Here is a 22,016-nt window from a genome sequence, read left to right as displayed (position 1 = left end):
CCCGAAATTTGCTTAAAATCAGCTTTTATATACGTTTCGTCGTCCATCACACAGCAGCCATATTTTGTCAGCATCTTCTCGTAGAGTTTCCGTGCCCGAGTTTTAGCCGTCGATTGTTGCCGCTCATCGCGGTTTGGGAAGTTCTGTACCTTGTATGTATGTAGTCCAGCTCTCTTCTTTGCATTCTGGACGTAGCTCTGCGACATGCCGATCTTTTTAGCCAAATCATGGCTTGAGACGTTGGGATTTGCTTTAATCATCCGCTTCAACTTTCCCTCCGTCTTTTTGTTCTCCGGTCCCGGTTTTCTTCCAACTTCTTTGCCGTGGTCCAACGTCAACAGCTCCTGGAACCGCTTCAACACTCTGGAGACGGTTGAATAATGAATGTTCAACATTTTTCCCAACTGCCGGTGCGACAGGTCAGGAAATTCCAGGTGTTTGGAAAGAATTTGTTCTCTCGACTCGCGTTGGTTCACCTCCATTTTCGTTGAATCGAAAAACACAACTTCGAGTTTGACAGCATGTAAACAATACACATCAATGAGAAAGTGTGCAAAATTTGGTTGATTTTTACCCAATGGTAAAAAAGTTATGCCCTGTTGAATGTGTCGCAATAATTTCGTGTTCGCCCTTTATTGAATTGAAAGAAACCTACTGCTGACTAATTTGATTAAATATTCACTAATAATAAGCCACATGAGTACTTTTGGAAAATTGTGGGAATAGGGATCCTTAATTTGGAAAAATTGTGCCAGTTTTTCATATGTATTGGTAGCGGGTGCCCTTACGAGTACACTCATATCATTCTTAAACTTTAATTATTCTTTAATGATTTTTAAATTTAAAAAAATCAAATTAAATTCAACCAGCAAACTGACAGTTGTCCTACTAAATGACGTATCTGCTAATATCTCGTTCGCCTTATTGTTAACCGGGACAGCACCCCACACGCTTATCCACGGCTACCCAAAAATGAGTCGAATGCTACTCAGTTTAGTGAAAACCATACCTACTCAAAAATGAGTAGAAGGGGGTCTACTCATTTTTGAGTAAACCTGTTTTATGACCAAACTGAGTAGAAATAACTCACTTTTGTTTATATGCCTAAATGTGTAAAATTTACTCATTATCATGGAAAATTGAGTTTTTTAATTGTTTTTGGAATTCTTTTAAATAAAATGAATGTTTATGCCAATTATTTCATGTATTATATATTTTAAACAAGCTGAGCATTTAATGTTTCATTTATGGACATTGCAATTTGATTTACTGTTTTGCGTGAGCTTTGATTCCGCGTTTTATACACAAGTATGGACATTAGTTCTTCTAACATTAAAAGCCGTGCCGGAACTGGTACCCCAAAGACAAAGAAGGCCTTGAAGAACGTGTCAATGACGTTTCTGATGGACGAGTCCGTCATTATGATCACCCCATCCATAAGAACACTGTATGTTCCTGTTTTAAACTTGTCGGCTTCGCAAACCAGATGCGGCGTTAGCTCTGCCAGTGCCAAATAATCAGTCAAGTTCTGAAAAATAATTATAACAGTCAAACAGTTATTTAATACTACTAAATACATTTTTGTTTAATACCTGCGTCCACTGGATGACAGGTGCAGCATAGAGTTGTTCTGGCGAATCCCAGACCATATCACCAGATGCGTGAACTCCTTTTTTAGACAAGCTTGCGAAAATTCTGAGCAATCCTCTTAGATGAACTATATTGAATGAAGGAAAGAAATTATCGGTAAAACTGGAATTTTGGGAATCTGAGTGTAGTTTATTTCTGAATAAAAAATATTGATAAGGAAGTAGATTGAAATGTGTGCACGAAGAATGCTTAATATATGCTGGTTGCGCTTGAAAATTTAAAATAGTGTGCTTGTGTCTTTCATTTTTAGAGTGTGCAACTGGTATTCATTACCCACTGAGACGTCCAAAAAATTGTTTCAAAATCGTTCAACACGGGTCCAACGATGGACGTTCGTTGAACGGTTATTTGGACGATGTCAAAATTGGTCCAACGAATGTCCTTCATTGGACGATTTTGAAACCAACCGTTCTTAGAGGGTATGCGCATGATGCTATAACCCTCTAAGAACGGTTGGTTTCAAAATCGTCCAATGAAGGACGTTCGTTGGACCAATTTGGACAACGTCCAAATAACCGTTCAACAAACGTCCATCGTTGGACCCGTGTTGAACGATTTTGAAACAATTTTTTGGACGTCTCAGTGGGAATATACACAAGATGCGCTTTAGTTACGCATACCAAAAATGGAAGAAAAATCGAAAGTTTACTATTTCGATTTTCAACTGCAACTGCCCACTGTGAAGCCAAAAAAATTCTCAAAATCGTCCAAGGGTCCAACGATGGAAACGATCTGTTGAACGGTTTGTTGGACGTCGACCAACGTTGGACCAACGAACGTCATTCATTGGACGAATTTGAAACATCATTGTCCAAGGGAGTAGAATAACATGAACCACAACTAGTCGACGATACGCACAAAATACAACATACCGTCCTCAACTTCCTTGAAGCTGTTTGGAAGTAGAAGCAACCCTTGGGACAAAATGGGTGTGAAATCAATATCTTTTGCAACGGTAGGATTCAAACGGTAGAATGCGGCATGGATCTAAAAAATAGATTGAAATTAGTACATAATGAATTTGAAATAGTAAGAGAACTTACCATCCTTCCTTTGAACGATGTTATATGTGGAAATGTTTGGATGATAGCTTTGGTACCTTTTTTTTCTTTGAGTAATAATTTGTGCAGCGGGAAGCATTCGTCCATTCCCTGCTTAATCTCGTTGTATTTTTCTAAGGAAGCCATGACTGTCGATAGTTGAGTTGCTTTTTCCAGGATTGCATTTGAAACTGAATTTGCCACCTCGGGTCCAGAAATTCTTTGGTACTTTTTCAACTCTTTAGGTAATGCTTTGATCATGTTGCGAACTCGATGATAAATATAACCCGAATGGGGTCCTTTTTCATTGCCACTATGCCACCAGAAGAAAGCAGACTAAAATAGATAAATATATATATATATATATATATATATATATATATATATATATATATATATATATATATATATATATATATATATATATATATATATATATATATATATATATATATATATATATATATATATATATATATATATATATATATTAGTATATATATATATATATATATATATATATATATATATATATATATATATATATATATATATATATATATATATATATATATATATATATATATATATATATTTGTTATTCAGTTATCTTTTTTGTGTATTTTAATTACTGAAAACTATGAAACACAATGAAACAAACACAGTTTGCGACTTGAGCCCCTATCCGTGTCGAAATATTAAAAATGCACCTTTTTCGGTTTAATTTTCTTCACTAAATTATAGATTTTGAAACGGCTCAGATAATAGCCATAGCATTTCTATTCATTTTTCCATTAAAAATAATGATCAAAAAGCTTAAAATAAGACTACTACTGATTGGCGTAAAGATAGAAGTTAGTTATCATATTTATTTGAGTTATTCTTGCCATTCATTTAGGTATATATGAGCCACCGAAAATTAGTGTCGTAAGGCTCCGGCTCAGAATCGGTTGTTGCATTTGAGTTGGAATCCATACTGATTCCATTCAGGATTCCGATTCAAATTCCGAATGGTTTTACCGGGATGCTTCGTAACACCTGCTGTAAATATATTAGAATGTAAAAATCAGAAATAAATTCCATACTTAAAAATCGGACTGAGATCCTACAGCATAAGTATCGCTTTATAAGTTTCAGTATAAAAACCGGATAGAAATAAATTAATGGTACGTATATCGTCACGCTCAAGGTTAAAAGTCGATAAAAAATTACTTTGTAAAATAGGATAATTTATTTCCGGTTTTTATACTGAAGGTGTTCTATCCGACTCTTACAGAGGAGAGAACCAGTCCGATTTTTATGTTTGAAGTTTCTATCCGGTCTTTACATTTAAATATATTTGAAGCGGGTTTTTCAAAGCATGTTCTGTCCTTTCCACTTTTATTTTCGGTCGATCATAATTTAATCACACAAGGTCTCAATGATAAACATTTTGTTTATTACATTTAAGACTTCAGCCCCTATGAAAGGTAATTAATAATCATAACTGAAGTATATTTTCTATTCACTGCGCATTAGAATATTTTTTTTTTGTTTTTAACCCTCGAGAAGGCAAGCGGTATTAGAGCTACGAAGGGTTACAATTTTCTAATTTTATTGAACTTCTAATTAGGCATAAACATTATCAAGCGCTTTGGAGTTTTCAATTCTCTGATAAAACACAAAAAAGAGGCGTTTAAGTTCAATGGGTCTTTGAGGATGCTTTATGAAGTCACTATTTTAGCTTGCCTTTTTGAGGGTTAATATGCATGTTAATTATTCGTTTAAAATATTCTTCTGAAGTATTCTGGTTGCAGTTATCAGCTAGAAAACCCAGCCAGCGACAATCGTATTTTTACTCTTTCTAAGCAAGGGAATCACGTTGGAAGTAGTGCGTATTTTAAGCACTGTTTACGCACCTATCCAATCCGTTTCAGTGACGGTTCAGAACCGTGCACGGACACCAATTTTTTTTCATGCATTTCATGTGAAATCATTCACACTTGTCCAGCACGGAATTTGTTTTTATATTCGTACATAGATGCACTATAAAGTACAATTTACACGATTCGTGACCGGTACAAAACGTCAAAGGAACGTCAAAATTAGTTGCATGAAACTAAATTCACATACAATATCAACAGCACGAAACGTTTTGACGTGCGAAACGTGTAAATGGGCACACGAGAAATGCATTCAACTTATCCTGACGAAACGGTAATGTGACGTTGACGTTTTTCCCCCTGACGGAAGCTGATGTATTGTCTTAATCGGGCTTAAAGCACTATTTACACCTATCCGATCCGTTTCAGTGACGGTTCAGTATCGTGCACAGACACCAATATTCTTTCATACATTTCAAATGCGAGCATTCACATTTGCCCGCTACGGTACCTTGACGGACATGTGCTCGGTACTGAACCGTCACTGAATCGGATCCTACGTGATAGATTAGCACGGATCAAGAAAACAAAACGATAGTTGCTGATTGGATTTTCCAGTTTTCAACTGTAACGATATTACTAAGTGTAAGCACTAAATGAAAACTAGTTACAAAATTCACATTACCTCTGATGGCGCATTGCCGTTGACTCTGGACTCTTTTAATACCGGAAACGTGCGTATAATGGTTTTAGCGAGCCTCCATTGTTCATCACATGTTGGGTACCTATCAAATTGCAAGTCATTAAATTTTGTCGTCGTGAATATACAAATATATGATACCCTTTTTTATCGTAGATCAATCTTTCGAACGATGCGCATAAAATTCGAATCATCCACCGGAGTTCTGCATCATTTGGTAATATCATTTTATCCAACTTATTATACACAACGCAACGGAATTTTATATCATTTATTAGCAGAGCTCGCAGGTTCTGTAAAAAATAATTTGATTTAGAAAATAACATCGAAGGATGCGATATGAACCCATCGGCCTATCCAATTTTTCATTGCTGGTAATAGGGTTATCACTTCTGGTGGGACTCTGACCCGAAGGTGTTTACTGACCAAGGGGTAGATTTTACGATAAAGATGAGCATGCGCTGAAACTAGGTATAATAATGGCGATTGTTCGAAACATTTTTTCAAATTTTATTTCGATTATCGAGGTTTTAACCTTAAGGTCATTCGGCTTTTCGGGTTAGAAAAATCTCTTATGAAAAATTTCCAACCCTTTGTGCGGGGTCGGGTCTCGAGCCCAGGTGCGCTGCGTATAAGGCAATCAATTTACCAACTACGCTATACTCACCCCGAAACATTTTGGAATACTTTCATCGTTTTTTATCATCATATAATTTAGAGAGTCAGGTATACTCCTTTATTTCTTCTGTAACCCGTTAGATTAATTATTTCACGTGTTTTGACAAAGCATAATGCCGGCCACATATAGCTGTAGTTCGTGTTTATGAATTGTTTTGTCGATGTAGTTCAAAGTAGAATTTAGCGTTCCTTCTAACCACAAAACATCCAACAGCAGCCGCTTTCGCTGTGGAGGATGAACCAATCGAGCGTTGCTCTCCTTGACAACCAACGGAATCCGGCAATAGGGCATCGCAAAAAAAATTGGAATTCTCGAAGGCTCATATTGTGACAAATGCCAAGGTAAGCTCAGATGCCAAATTTCACATCATTTGGACAATTTTAGACCCCCGCCCACTTCGCTTGAAATTTTTCGAAATTGGTGCTATGGGAAAATATGGAGGAAAAATACATTAAATGCTATAACTTTTGAAGTAGCAATCAGAAATTTACAATTTATACCTCTTTTGAAAGGAAATAATCTTAGCATTTGAATGAAGATAATTTTCTTTCTAGGAAAATACGGGAAAGTGGGATACTGGGTCATTTTGGCCCCAAAATCCCACATTTTTAATGATTTTTCTGCTCCGTGATGCAAATCATACATATTTTGTAATTTTTCTAATGTGAAAAAATCTCAGAAATCGAACGACCTTAGTCCGAATACGAGAAGTTGGGGTTATAGGGCTTTCTGTCATTAATATTAAATTTTATCATTTTCTCATGCATATATCTCTATTATTCTTCAATCAATTTTCATAAAATGTAACTTGTTGAACGTGTAAAACTCTGAAGAATAAAACAAAAATAAAAACAGTAGAGGTAAAATTCAGAAACATCAAACTTTTTGATATTTCCTCTAGAAATCTCATTTGTTCATTATATGTATATATATATATATATATATATATATATATATATATATATATATATATATATATATATATATATATATATATATATATATATATATATATATATATATATATATATATATATATATATATATATATATATATATATATATATATATATATATATATATATATATATATATATATATATATATATATATATATATATATATATATATATATATATATATATATATATATATATATATATATATATATATATATATATATATATATATATATATATATATATATATATATATATATATATATATATATATATATATATATATATATATATATATATATATATATATATATATATATATATATATATATATATATATATATATATATATATATATATATATATATATATATATATATATATATATATATATATATATATATATATATATATATATATATATATATATATATATATATATATATATATATATATATATATATATATATATATATATATATATATATATATATATATATATATATATATATATATATATATATATATATATATATATATATATATATATATATATATATATATATATATATATATATATATATATATATATATATATATATATATATATATATATATATATATATATATATATATATATATATATATATATATATATATATATATATATATATATATATATATATATATAGGAAATACTTTTATTGTTCGGCATATTTGTCGCATAATGGAACGTAATACCCTTCTGATGATTTCAAAAAGGTTGTACCATACTGTGGTAAAAATGGGATTTAACATAATCGGCAGTGATGAAAATGCCAATCATCTCAGATATCAATTTGAGAGGCACTAAATTGATGATATGCTTAAGTAGTACAAATCTGCATATACTCAATGTAGGGAATCGTCTAACATTTGCATGATCTGGCAGAAAAGATGAAACACTCAATTTTCTTTTTGACACGCACTTTCCAGGCTGTACGAAGCCGTCACGGACGACTGACCCTGAGTTTTTTTTCAAGTAGTTCTAATTGTTGAGCATTTACTGGTAGAGTTATGGCAAGCGAATCGATCAAATCGCTTAAATTTTGTAATGCCGTATCAATGTCATCTTTATTTTGTAAATCATGATCATGATTAATATTCTCAATATAAGGTCCATTCGGGAACAAAATTGAATAACAATCGGCAGAGTAATTATTAAAAAGTAGTAAAGTTGGAATTACTTTGAGTATTATTCCAGGATCGTTGTTTAGCGTTATAAACTCCGATCATAAAGAATTTGTACTGAAAAGGTAAAGATGCTACCAAGATCTTCGATACCCTAACTCTCATTTACATTGGTGTCAAGAGACGGCAAGACACAATGTTTGATTCTGCTATTAACCGTTATTGCGATTCCTTCGCCGAATTCAACAATTCGATCGAATCGATAAATAACAAAATTAGAGTTACTCTTCAATTTAATATTTGGTTTTAAAAAGTTTCGGTCACAACGGCTATATGCCCATTATGTACCCTCAAGAAGTTGAAAAAACGTCCTCGCACGTTTTTATTGAACGAGCATTTAAATTTAATACATTTAAATGATTATTTAAAGTCATTATTAAATTTTAAAGTCAAGGAGGAGATCGGTCGTCTGAAAAACAACAAAGCAGCCGTTGTAGATCAACTATCCAACGAGCGGTGGTGAAACACTGGCAAGAGCGCTGCAGTGGGTAATCGCCAAAATTTGGGAGAAGGAGATTCTTCCGGAGGAGTGGATGGAGGGTGTCGTTCGCGCAATCTATAAAAAGGGTGACAAGTTGGATTGCTGCAACTACAGCGCGATCACACTACTTAGCGCCGCTTACAAGGTCCTCTCGCAAATTCTTTACCGCCGATTGTCACCATTTACAAGGCAGTTCGTGGTGCATTACCAAGCGGGATTCATGGGTTCCTGCGCCACCACGGACTAAATATTCGCGATTCGGCAGGTTCTGCAGAAGTGCCGCGAATACAACGTGCCCACACATCATTTGTTCATCGATTTCAGATCGGCGTATGACACAATCAATCGAGATCAGCTATGGCAGATAATGCATGAGCACGGTTTTCCGGATAAGCTAACATGATTAGTCAAAGCGACGATGGATCGGGTGATGTGCGTTGTTCGAGTATCAGGGACACTCTCGAGGCCCTTTAAATCTCGAAGAGGGTTACGGCAAGGTGATGGTCTATCGTGCCTGCTGTTCAACGTTGCGTTAGAAGGTGTAATAACGAGAGCAGGGAAACACAAGTGGCACGATCTTCAGGAATTTCGTCCAGCTTCTTGGCTTCGCCGACGACATTGACATAATGGCACGGAACTTTGAGGCGATGTCGGAAACGTACATCAGACTGTAAGCTGAAGCCAGCAGGATTGGACTTGTCATCAACGTTTCAAAGACAAAATACATGAGAGGAAGAAGTTCTAGAGACGACAATGTGATCCTCCAATCCCGAGCTCGGATTGACGGTAACGAAATCGAGATGGTCGACGAACTCGTGTATTTGGGCTCACTGGTAACCGCCGACAATGATACCAGCAGAGAAATTCAGAGATGGATCTTGGCGAAAAATCGCGCTTACTTTGGACTCCGGAGGACGCTCCGGTCGAGCAAAATTCGCCGCGGCACGAAGTTGATTATCTACAAGCCGCTGATTAGACCGATGGTCCTCTACGGCCACGAGACCTGGATTATGCTGGTGGAGGACCAACGCGCTCTTGGAGTTTTCGAACGAAAGGTGTTACATACAATCTATGGTGGCGTGCAGATGGAAGACGGAACGTGGCGCAGGCGAATGAACGATGAGTTGCATCAGCTGCTGGAAGAACCATCCATCGCTCATACCGCAAAATAGGACGTTTGCGGTGGGTTGGACACGTCGTAAGAATGTCGGACGACGACCCGGTGAAGATGGTTCTTTAGGGCGACCCTACAGGAACAAGAAGACGGGGAGCACAGCGAGCACAGTGGACCGACCAGATAGAAGACGACCTGCGGACCCTTCGAAGACTGCGAGGCTGGCGACAAGCAGCAATGGACCGAGTTGAGTGGCGACGGCTTCTGCATACAACAAGAGACAACAAGGCTCTAGCCTGAACGATAAGGATTAAATTTTAACATCATTACAATTTAGTTGGCAAATTCCCACCCAGTTTGAAAAGCTTCAAACAGTGAGGTAGAATTTAGCATTGCAGTCATCAATCGAAACATTGATTGCTGCAAGAAATTCAATTTTTCTTCCGTGATGCTACCTAGATCGATTGGAGCAAAGGAAGCGTTGTGTGAGAACAAAATTGGAGGCGTGGTAGTCATCGTTCTTTTAGCCGCGTTACCTACTACTGAATCATAAGATGACGCACCATTGTAGAATAGTCTGACGGAGATAGAAGATCCTTGTATAGATAGAGAAGTTGAAATTCAATTTTGAAGCGGATTAACACTTTAATCTTATTTTCTTGAACTGTACTTGAATAAGTAGGTAAATTTTTCATTTGTTATTTTTATGGCTTTGTACGAGAATTTATAATTTTTCTCGAATACGACATGCCCAGAAATTCGATTTATGATTTCAGATACAACTAGGGCATCACAACATTATGTGGTTTCTTTCACCGAACAAGCGACCTTTGTGTGCGAATTATCGCCACAAATCAAACATTTGGAATCTACATGTGAATTTTTAGTGCCGTGCTCAAAACATTGGCATCAACGACATTGGGTCAGATTTTAAGCTCTGCCCCTATGTCGTCTATAATGTTTCCACTTTACTCGCACGTGGAAGAAGAAACATGCTTTTTCTAAAACTTTCAAATTGTTAACCTCATTACGGTTAAAATAAATTAAAGCTCTTGGATAATTCCAGAGCATAGTAGCGCGTTGGAGCCATTAATTTTTCTCTTCATAAGAATAACTTGTGAAGGAGAATTTTTTTGAATTCGTTGGCCTTGCGGTAACCCTTTCAAGACAGTCTTGAATGGTTGATCTGTCTTGAAATCATATGAATAAAATTTATATAACTTCTCCGTATGATACAAGAGAAGTCATTTGTGACCAATAAAGTCATTCGCTGTAACTCGATATTATCCTCTTCGGCCAATCTGAGGCTTTCACGTCCTGAAGGAACATCGAAAGCACAGTTTGAAAGTCTCTGAAGTCGGAGATCATCACTGTTATCGGCGGAGGATATTGCTATTTCTTATCAGATTAGAGACAATTTATAAATTACGTTACACAAAAGTTGCCCAAAGTTGACTCTCATTTCCCACCATGTAACAATTGTCATTAATTTCTTTATCCCCCTTCTCTATTGCATAACGACTTCCTCAAAATAAAAATTTCTTCCTTAAAAAGATGTCACTGCATGTCCCAATATGAATAGTCCCTTACCTTTGTTTGGGTACATTCACATTGTTCCCGGGTAATGAGAAGACGGACTCTAGTCAAGGTAAGCACATTATAAGGCAACATTTACGAAAGACACATTTGCCTCAACGAATTTTTTAGTATCTCTTGTCAGAGAACGTTCGAAATTTGATGGAACAATGGGAATTCGGGATGGTGGTTATTAGACCGGCAACAATTTTGACTTTTTTCGGAACATTGTTGGATAGAACGGTAATTGGCTTCACGTACCATTTTTTTAAATATGAGATTTTTCAGAAAACTAGTTCACTCACAAAAATTTTCAAGTTTGTGTGTGAAAATATTGGAAAAATAAGCGATAGAAGCACTAAATTCAGTACGAAATGCCAGTATATTCTTGTGTATCCCAAAATCTGCTGATATATAGCTTAAGGTTTAGGGCGTTGCCAAAGACTGCAAATTGATCCGATTTTGCAGTAATAAGATATTCTCATATAACGTTGTGTGTTGCATCTCTTTCTCGCACACGCTTAGAATAGGAAATTTGAAAAAAAAATCGGTGGGTCTTCAAAGTTAAATAGCTTTGTCGGGGAGCCTCCAATCAATATACAATCTTCAACATAGCTGTTCGTTATAAAATTATTATGATAAGCTACACGACTATAAGTTTTGAGGTATGCAGAGTTACTGTGGAATTTTTTATTGGATTTTAAGTTTTCATTTCAGAGTTTCCATATATAGTACTATAGAAACTTGAAACCTCTTGTGAGTGAGCTAGAGCTGTCGGACAAAGCTCATATTTTGCATATGATTTGTGCATCCAATTACCGTTTGGATTGGCAGTGTTCCGGAAAAAAAAGTCAAAATTGTTGCCGATCTACTGGTTATATTCATTGCGAAGGTGTCGACGAATGCTTGGTTTATTGGCTTGGATATGACATAACTTGTACGATGACGCGTGTCTCCGTTGTACAGGGCTTTAATTATTGCATTTGTAGGTATAGCTATCACAACATCGAGCATGTTGTTTGCCTGTGTGCAAAGTACTGCGATGCCATGTTCCAACGACCCAACTAATAGATTCCCTACAGGCCCAAGGTACCAGCCCGGGATGACTTGGTAGGCGGTGTCCTCCCCATACACGATTCCAATCTATACATTTTTAAAAACTATTAATGTTCAAGTTTAATATATTTTCCTTTCTCTTCACAGTAGAACTTCCTCAAACTTTTCCCTGTATCTACAATATGGCCCTGCAGTACGAGATTACAATACATAGGGTAAAGGGCCTATTTTCACCATACTAAGCAGGGTGCCTCACTAATTCATTAAATTCTCGGCGTACAATCAATGGAATGCGTGAAAATTGACATCAACAGCTTTGCTTCGTTCTTAAGAACCAATATAATAACAGAAAAGCACTGAAAACAGTGAAATTCTCGTGTTTGAGCTCAACGAAAAATCGAAAGCCCCTATTGTTGCGCTACCATTTGACTCAATGCGTTGAACAAAGATGTCAGACACTACTTTGACCAACGGCTTCAAATGGGTAGGGTGATGATAGAAACATGGCGAAAATGGGCTCATCACCTTTTTGGAACGACCACTAGGGCAATGCGAAAAATCACTCATTTTTGAATTCTCTAAATCCCCTCCTTTCATATTGTGACAAATGTTAAAGTAAGCTCAGATGCCAAATTTCACATCATTTGGACAATTTTAGACCCCCGCCCATTTCCCTTAAAGTTTTTGAAATTGGTAATATGGGAAAATATGGAGGAAACATTTGAAATGTCATAACATCTGAAGTAGCACTCAGAAAATTACAATTCATACCACTTTTTAAAAAATAATCTAAATATTTGAACCGGGATATTTCTGTTTAGTCGCTAAATACGGGAAAGTGAAATATTAGGTCAAGTTGTCCCCAAAATCTCCCCTATTTTAATAATTTTTGTGCTCCGTGATGCAAATCACGGTTTGTCTAATGTGAAAAAATCACAGAATTTGAACGGAACCTTTGCGACCTTTGTCCGAATACGAGTTGGGATTATAGGGCCTTTTGTCATTCATATTAAATTTGATCATTTTCTCGTGCATTTATCTCCATTATTCTTCATTCAATTTTCATATTATGTACCTTGTTGAACACGGAAAATTCTAAGGAACACGAGAAGAAAATTTTCGTATCCGGTAAAATTCAGAAACATCAAACTTTTTGACATTAACTCTACAAATCACATTTTTTTCATTAAATGTCCTAATACCCCAGCTTCCCATATTTTTCCAGAAATGAAACTTTTCTCGTGTGATCTTTAAGCGTATTTTACACTAGAAGTAGTAAATTGAATAATTATTTACTGTTAAATGGAGTTGACATGCGCAATTCAATGATAAAAATGAGGAATCGAGACCAAATGTCAAAAAATCTGATGTTTATGAATTTTACCGGTAACGAATCTATTTTTGTTTTGGATTTTGCGTTCAATTTTATTAAAATTGAATGAAGAATAATAGAGATATATGAACGAGAAAATGATAAAATTGAATATGAATGACAAAAGCCTGTATAGCCCCAACTTCTTGTATTCGGACAAAGGTCGTGGAGGTTCGTTCGATTCCTGCAATTTTCTTTACATTAGAAAAATTCCAAAAAGTGTATGACTTGCAGTGCGGGGCACAAAAATTTTAAAAAATGAGTGATTTTGGGTACAGTTGATATGAAGCATTTATGTCGCAACGATCAACCAGCCAACGCATAGAGGAGTAACTGATGTCGCATCTTAGCCAAAATTATTTACTGCTGTTATTTGATATTACTGTTAATTAAAATGAACAATAACTTGTATTGTGTACAATTTGCCATCCATTCAAATACCCGCAGAAAGGGATTTCAGTAAATATTTGTCCCACTTCCTACCCATTCCTTTACTAACCAAAAATATTAGCCTTCCGTCACGGGTAGGTACGGAACGTCAAGATTATGTAACTAAGTTAAAGCAGTTAAATGGAAGCATTTACACACAACATCAAGGGCACGGAACATTTCGACGTACGGCACGTGTGAACAGGTACACGAGAAAACTATTAAACTTATCCTGACGGAACGGTGACGTTCCGTTGACGTTGACGGAAGCTGATGTATCGTCTGAATCGTCCTTAATACATTAACAGGGTCCAAAATATGTAAGAGTTCAAATTAGGTTGGTTACCCTATACCCAGTAAAGCTCAGCCGTTATTATAGCTGGTTCTTAGTAGTAGTTGGTTACTATTACGACACTAGTGACACTTTCGATTCTAATTAGAATCTGATGCCAGAATACTAACTAGAACCAGCAATCATTTCGGCTCAATTTTCGACTGAACCTACTGAGTATATTTTATAAATAACTATGGTCGTACGACTCGTGTAGTACAGATGTGTACAGAGTAGTGATACTAACGCTAGCGTGTACTACTAGCGTAAGAGGCACTGGCACTCATGTTATAAGATGGAGAGCATACCTAAGAATCCGGTTAAAAAGTGATGTTGCGATTACAAGTTGATAGCAGCTAGAGTTTTCAACTAAAATTCGTCACATTAACACTGTAATTACCCTGTACATGTTAGTATCATGTTAAATATTACCTCTTCTGCAGTGCTAATAATATTGGTTCCAGCATTACCATCACTTTGGCGCGATTGCTGATTATCTTTCAGTGAATCAATTATCGATAATATTAGCATGCGAGGCCCTTTTGCGGTGATACCTATTTCCTTCAATCCCGTATCGTCAAAAAGAACTAGTGATGCATCAGTCACCTTCTGTGCTGTAATGAAAATAATACAAATATTCATATTAGTGTTACATTCTTTCTATTATATTTTTTTAGCTTAGTATTATTGAATTCAAATCAACGAAACTAAATTTTAATGGCATACTTACAAATACTGTATTCAGCAAGTGCTAGTCGTAATAGTTTAGTTTGTAAACCACAAGAAAAATATATTTTTGATATTATCTAACGAAATTATACATTTCTAGATAAACACATGAAAAAGGCCTAAGTGCAAATGAGAGTATCCTTTTTTACTTTTTCTTCCGTCAATAACTCGCTTTTACGTTTGCCCCTAAGAGCATGTTCAGGAATGTTTCAGTTCTAGATTCATAATTTTAACAGTTCTATAATATAAAACTGAAAATTTTAAAACTAGAACTTGCTCTCCCCAGCAGCAGTTTTAGCGGATGTTCTATTCAATTTAAAATTCATGTCTCGCCATGCCTTCAGCGTTACTGCATTCAAATTTATTTTTCCCCAGTGTATCGAGTCTAAGTGTCTGTGCTGAAAACTTTGCAAGTATTTAAAACACAGTTCTAAATGTGTTTTAAAATCAGCAACAAATAGAACGGCGTCGTATAAAAGTTTTAAATTTTAAAACAAAGCTGTTCGAAATTATAAAACAAAACGCTCTGCTGGGGATGTGAATGTTTCAGTTCCAGTTCTACTTTGAAACTCCTATACAAAATAAAACGCTCCTGAACATGCCCTCTTATACTACCTTACCTGGAAAAAAAATGTGAAAAGGCCTAAGTTTAAATGAGAGCCTCTGTGCATACTTTCTCTTTGGATTGTTATGACGTCATCACAAAACTTTCCAATATTGTTTCAATAAATATCTGATGTCATGTCTATTATGTTAAGAGTTAAGGAGCAAACGTGAAAGCGACCGAGCTATTGACGAAGAGAAAGTAAACAAGGACCGACTCTCATTTGTACTTCGGCCCTTTTACGGTGTTTGTCTAGATATGTTAGACGACATTAGAGTCTTTCAACATTGGAATATTTTGTGGTGAGCCCAAAACAATCCAAAGAGAAAGTAAGCATGGAGAGGCTCTCATTTGGACTTAGGACCTTTTCACATGTTTATCTAGATTTGTACGTTGATCGGCATGGTAGTACACGGTAAACTGGATGTACTTAGAAAATTCTAGTATAGTACCCATAGGCTGCAGGTTCGATTGGAACTTTTTTTCACATAATTGCAAGTGTTTATGAAGTGCTGTTATGAGAGATTTTTTCTACAGAATAATATGTTCTTTGCGTTTGGTAAATAAAAATATGCTTCATAACACAATTTTCAATTTTTTTTGTATGTATTCATTGAATGCTTTCCGAAAACAATCTGTTTTATGAACATAGTAAAATCTACGAGTATAAGTTCTGTTCAATCATCGATATATTTGAAACTAATATAATAACTGGAGTCATTGTACGGATAGTATTTCCAAAAATTGTATGATTTCTTAGTAAGCAAAGCTGAACTATCAATTCGCACCATCTCATCTACTTGCGAAACCTTCAAACTATTAGCATTAACATCAAAATCTAGAATGTCTAGCTTTTGTATGATACAAATGAACCTATCTGGAAGCTGAATAGCTGTTTCGAATACACCAAAGTACTTCGAATGGTTTATCTCGTATTTAACTACTGTGCCTTTTTTCAACATGGTGCCATTTATAGTGAGGTGATACACAATTAAGATATTTTCCGGTAAATCATCTAATAGATACGAATATTTTAAATATTGCTTTGAAACTTTTGCCGTAGATTTAGTCACGTGAGTGTTAAGACAATAGGTGTGGGAAATAATGGAATGAATTTGTTTTAGATTAGTGCGTTTGGTAATACTGTAGGTTAAATTTTTAAAATTATGGCACGTTTTGCTCTGTCCCTTACTCTCCTTAAACTTCCCTTCAAAAATGAAACAATTAATCATGGAACCATTCATACGAAATATATCGGGGTAGTGACATAAATGGTGTATCTTGTTTATGGGATTAACAGTTGGGAAACAAACTTTGAACAAAAGATGGAAATCCTTGATATCTTCTTCTAATTCGTCTACCTGGGGTTGAGTAAGTTTCATAGAAAAAGAAAAATAATTTATTTTTAAGAGAACACTTATGATGCGAGTGTAATTATTGTTGTATGACATGATGTGACCAAATATGAATGGAAAAGCTCGCAACAACAGCCAACACTGTGAAGCAGATTGGCTGATAGCATTGCCTTTTGATTTTAGGCCAATCAGCGTAAAATTGGCGGATGGCTTGTTTTCCCTTTCTGTATTACCATACTCAAAATCATCAATCATTTCGTTAATTTCCTCGCAGGAAATTAATTTTTGTATTACAACCACGTCATGAAAAATCATTTTAATCACCATCATGTTAACCCCTTCACACAGATCATGCATCGGGTCCATTGATCTTATTTTACCATAATGAAAAAAATTTAAGATGTGTAAACAACAGTCGCTTATTACACCGCATTCCTTAGAACTTTTTCTATGTTCACGCACAGCCAGCAAATCCGATTGAACTGATTCATATGTCCTGTGCGGGAAAACATTGCCAAATGAACCGTTTCTGAGATCATCTCGCGAGATATAACAAACTCGGCAAAATAGTTTCGACTGAGGTCCCATGATCTCGAAAAGCTCATGAAGTGCTGCTGTATCTCCTGCTACGTTTACCACAACAGCACGTAATGTGTACATTGAATTGCATTTCAGTCTTATTTTAATTCCAGAATCTGCTTCTAATAAACGGAGATCTTCCAAAAATTTGCTGAGCACTCTTTTGTAACCGTACTTTTTCAGAATATTCGACTGCACCGCCAGAGACAAATACACACGACTAAGTGAAGAGTTAACAATCGGGTCAAAATTTTGTATTTTGAAGCTAATATTTGTTAGCTTCTTTTTACCTTTTCGCGAGGCAAGAGGATTCAGATACTCTACCTCATCCACATGAAGAATTATCCGAAGAGCGAATGGATGTTTTTGGAAATACTCATCGTTTTTAAAAATTAACCCGTCTTTGAATCCACGCAATACACCATCGCCTCCAGGCATCTCCGAAAGGACACTACAGCGTGCAGCTTCTTCTCGCATGATGAGTTCAAGCGTTTCATGAATGGGAATGTAATGAAAAACGTCTTTTATCACCTTTCGAACTGAATTTTTTGCTACTGAATTGCAAGAATGAGGGACAATTTGAGTCACTGTGCGGCGTCCAAGAACTATTTCTTGGGGTCTTGGAACGTCACCGTTTGCTCTAAAGGACAGATACGATATATTGTCATTATATGTTTTAACATCCGAAAAGGAATCAGATAGCTCCAATGAGTTAATGAAATCAACCGCATCTTTATTATCTTCTGAAATAGCCATCCGTTGTAGAAATAGTCGTAGCTCAGCTAAAACATAACGCTGATAATTGGTAAGAATTTTACAGCTAGTTTCGAGGAACGATTGAATCCTGCTTTCCGGAAGAGAAACATCAGCCCGCTGCGATGTTACAGTATCCGCAACTTGCGCTTTCAACTCGTTCAAACTTATTGGCTCAGAATAGAAATTGGGATTGGTTATGAGCGCAGGACTTTCAGTGCATTCATCTTCATCTACTTGCATATTCATATCAGGATCTGGCAGAGGGCATTCAACAGATACTGATGGCGATGGTTCATTACTGTCAATCAATGCATTATGGTTTCGAGTAATGTGACTCCAAAAATTTTTGAAATATGCGAATGTAATGTTACACATCCCGCATGCCATTGGAACAGTATTTTTTACGCTTGTCTTGATTCCGTGGACCTCTGACATATGCAATCTGAATGACTTTGCCCCTCCCGGTACCACCAGGGAACAGCCACGCACGGGGCATCGAACCGCTGTGTTGTACACAATGTTTTACTTCACAACATAACAATGATAAAATGCATTAATCTTTTCGACTTACCGACTAGAGCCTGATATGATTCGCCGTCTACAATTTTCTGGATTTGCTCCATTTTGTCACCTGGGAAAACAAATTCTTCAGGCACATAGAAATTTCACTTCCGTCGCTGAAAATTTGTTGAGCACTTTTTACTCAGCGACAGTTTTAAATTTTACTCATTTTCTGACAGCTTCTCATGGTTGCCAAAAATGAGTATTTTCGACGCACTCCCTGAGTCGCTTCAAATAAGCGTGCACACATCATGATCTGGTACTTTGTCAATCCGCTAGCAGCCTGCCATCCCAAGTTTAATCTGCAAACTATGGTAGATCCGATAAGGCAACCTATGGAGTCGTGCAAGTCTCATGGGTTTGGATGTGTTATTGTCCAAAAAGGAAACAAACTAAAAAATGTTTTTTTCAATAGTTTCGGGCCAAAAAATTGAAAAAGGCTTGAGATATTAACTCACGGTACAAATCTGCATCAGAAAATGCCTTAACCCGCACACCCCTATGTCGTGAACGTGTCTGATAATATGGCAAACACGTCCTTTCTCCTTCAATTTAGTTCACAGAATGAATCATTTCCTCTCATTCCTCTTTTTTTTCTGAACGCATAAGTCCATCGACATCTATCATCTTCCGGTGAAGATATTGCGTTTGTGTATTTATAAACGCAGAAACGCATGTTTTCCTAACTCGAATTAGTTCGATCTTACAGTGTATGGTTTGGGAAAGCCGTGCGCATTTTTGATACCGTTGTAAGGTTCCATTTTGGCTGTTGTTGGTTTTTTTAATGTCAATCTTATTTTCACTGTCTCTGTTCACATATTTACTACATCCTTTCTCACCTCCATTCTTTTATGGAGTACTTTACCATCTGTATCTGTATTAGTGTGCTGAACGATTTGTTTTGTTCCACCTGTCGTAATGTTCTAATAAATGGAAGAAAACAAATTGAAAAATAGCTTTCAGGTCAGATAATCTTCATGATGGAACCTGACCAACTAATAATGCACGTCTCTGTCGTGAATTTCGGAAAGTAGGCTAGCTAGTCTCCGAAATAAGTTTGACAGTGACAGAGCATTTTCACACCATTGTATATACTTTAGGTTGGCCATTTTCAATGTTTTAATTGACTGACAATATGACAGCTGGAGGAAAACAAACCTGAGTAAACATACGAGAGCAGCGTAATCTGATTTTTTTTTTGCTTTAGTTTTATTATTACTAATTATTAGTACGACTTTTAATACCTTCACTAAATGTTTTAATTTTCTTTCTTAACCCTTGATATTACATTTTACGCCAGCCTAACCTCGCAAAGTGAACCTGATAAACTTCGTTTGAAAATTTTCGCTTTTAATTACAGTAAGTCGGATGGGACTCTAACAGCAAAGAACTTATATTAATTTCTCATAGCTGGTATCGCTGGACAACATAAAGGGCATTTTGAAAATTAAAATCGATTTTGCTACATCGATCTTTTTAATCAGAAAAAATTAATGTCAAACATCGATGCCATTTTGCCATAAAATCGATTTCACTAAGCCGATTTCATCGAGGTATTGCCCTTCCTATGATCATTCTCAGGGATAGACCGTTCCAACATCAAATTATGGTCTTGTCAAATTTTGGTCTTGTCAAACTGCAAGACGTGAAAACCCAAGATGGTACCAGATAAGGTATAGGCATACGTAAAGCAAGAGTTTTGGTTTTACGATTGGCAAGATCGACATTGCGTAAATACTGATTCACTTCTCAAAAAAAGAGGTTGATAAAACCGAAATTAATTAAAACAATGTTTTGAATATAGAAACTGGTGCTTTCAGCCTCTCAAAGCGTTTGCCACCAAAAATATTATTGTACACACATGCATACACCTTATGCAGATTATCTTGAATCTGTTTTGCGTTTGTCAAATCTGCCACTCTTCGTATTCTTGTCCGGGCACGCTCGTTTTCCCTTTGGGGCAGACCCTCGGATTTCAATGAATCAATACAATCGATGTTGTCAAACATTGAACGGAAAAAAGATCGAATGAAAAAAATCGATTTTGCTATAAAATCGATTTTGAAAAAAAAATCGCATCGGCATCGCCCAATACTAATTGGTGAAATTGGTGAAATTAATAACCAGATCATGTCATTGACTTTAAAGTTTATTTTTTTTTTTTCAATATCGTTTGGTATACAAAGTTTTATGAAATAGAATGCGATGGAAATGTGGATTTAACAAAATAAGTGGTAAATATATTTGTCGTCAAATCTTGTTGGCCGAATAATTAATTCTTTCTTGCGCAATGTTCTAGCTTCAATGTTTGAACCAGCCCTCGGCGATTTTGAAGATCCCGTTTCTCGATCCACAGCTTCATTTGATGCTGGAATAAATGTATCATCGCTGGTTATGTTGGAACTATTGGCAGGAATTTCTTGTGCGGTTGAACTTGATTCATCCGATATTTCAACAGGTACTCGTTTGACCTCTTGGACGTTTCGTGCATACTGGATGCCTGTCTTACTCATCACCACCACTTTAGCTCCCTGTCTAGCTATAACTTGATATCGCTCCGGTGAAAAAGTGGAATCGGTTTTACTCTTTTTACTTTGAGCAAGTAATACTGTATCACCTACGTTTATGTCAGATTCCTTCGCCCCGCGAACAGAATCCGCGTGCTTTTTGCTGATTAATTTAGCCTCCGCGTCTCGATCTCGCAGATCTGCGCGGTCTATTTCGTTCCCATTTAAGCTACTCCACAAGCTTGGGAAAGTTCCACGGAACTTCCACCCTACCATTAGTTCAAACGGAGTTACTCTGAGTCGCGAATGTGGAACTAGTGTATTGTGTTTATGCACGTATTCCTGTAGAGCGTATCGCCAATTTATGCCGTCCAATCTAGATGCTGAAATTGCTTTAATGATGCCTTGGTTTTGGCGTTCTACTGCTCCATTAGATTGTGGGGATAG

General features: G+C 35.9%; 1 protein-coding gene across 1 annotated transcript; it reads right to left on the bottom strand.

The window, feature by feature from the left end:
• Positions 1–1,216: 1,216 nt before the first annotated feature.
• Positions 1,217–15,813, bottom strand: LOC131687979 (uncharacterized). Its single transcript, XM_058972086.1, has 8 exons — positions 15,209–15,813; positions 14,911–15,092; positions 5,394–5,545; positions 5,238–5,337; positions 2,694–3,026; positions 2,523–2,637; positions 1,593–1,717; positions 1,217–1,528 (listed from the first exon to the last, which is right to left on the bottom strand). Exons 2-8 carry the CDS (start codon positions 15,007–15,009, stop codon positions 1,217–1,219), a joined length of 1,236 nt encoding a protein of 411 aa, XP_058828069.1. The 5' UTR covers positions 15,010–15,092; positions 15,209–15,813.
• Between the last annotated feature and the right edge of the window lie 6,203 nt (positions 15,814–22,016).

This window comes from Topomyia yanbarensis, chromosome 3, assembly GCF_030247195.1.
Source record: "Topomyia yanbarensis strain Yona2022 chromosome 3, ASM3024719v1, whole genome shotgun sequence".
In the NCBI taxonomy this organism is placed as follows: Eukaryota; Metazoa; Arthropoda; class Insecta; order Diptera; family Culicidae; genus Topomyia; species Topomyia yanbarensis.
This window is presented reverse-complemented; position numbering and strand designations above follow the sequence as displayed.

Coding starts and splice junctions, on each gene's coding strand:
- LOC131687979 (XM_058972086.1), bottom strand. CDS start 15,009: ATGCTAATATTATCGATAATTGATTCACTGAAAGATAATCAGCAATCG. Junction 5,338..5,393: donor TTGATCTACGATAAAAAAGG/GTATCATATATT, acceptor GCAATTTGATAG/GTACCCAACATGTGATGAAC. Junction 2,638..2,693: donor CATCGTTCAAAGGAAGGATG/GTAAGTTCTCTT, acceptor TCTATTTTTTAG/ATCCATGCCGCATTCTACCG.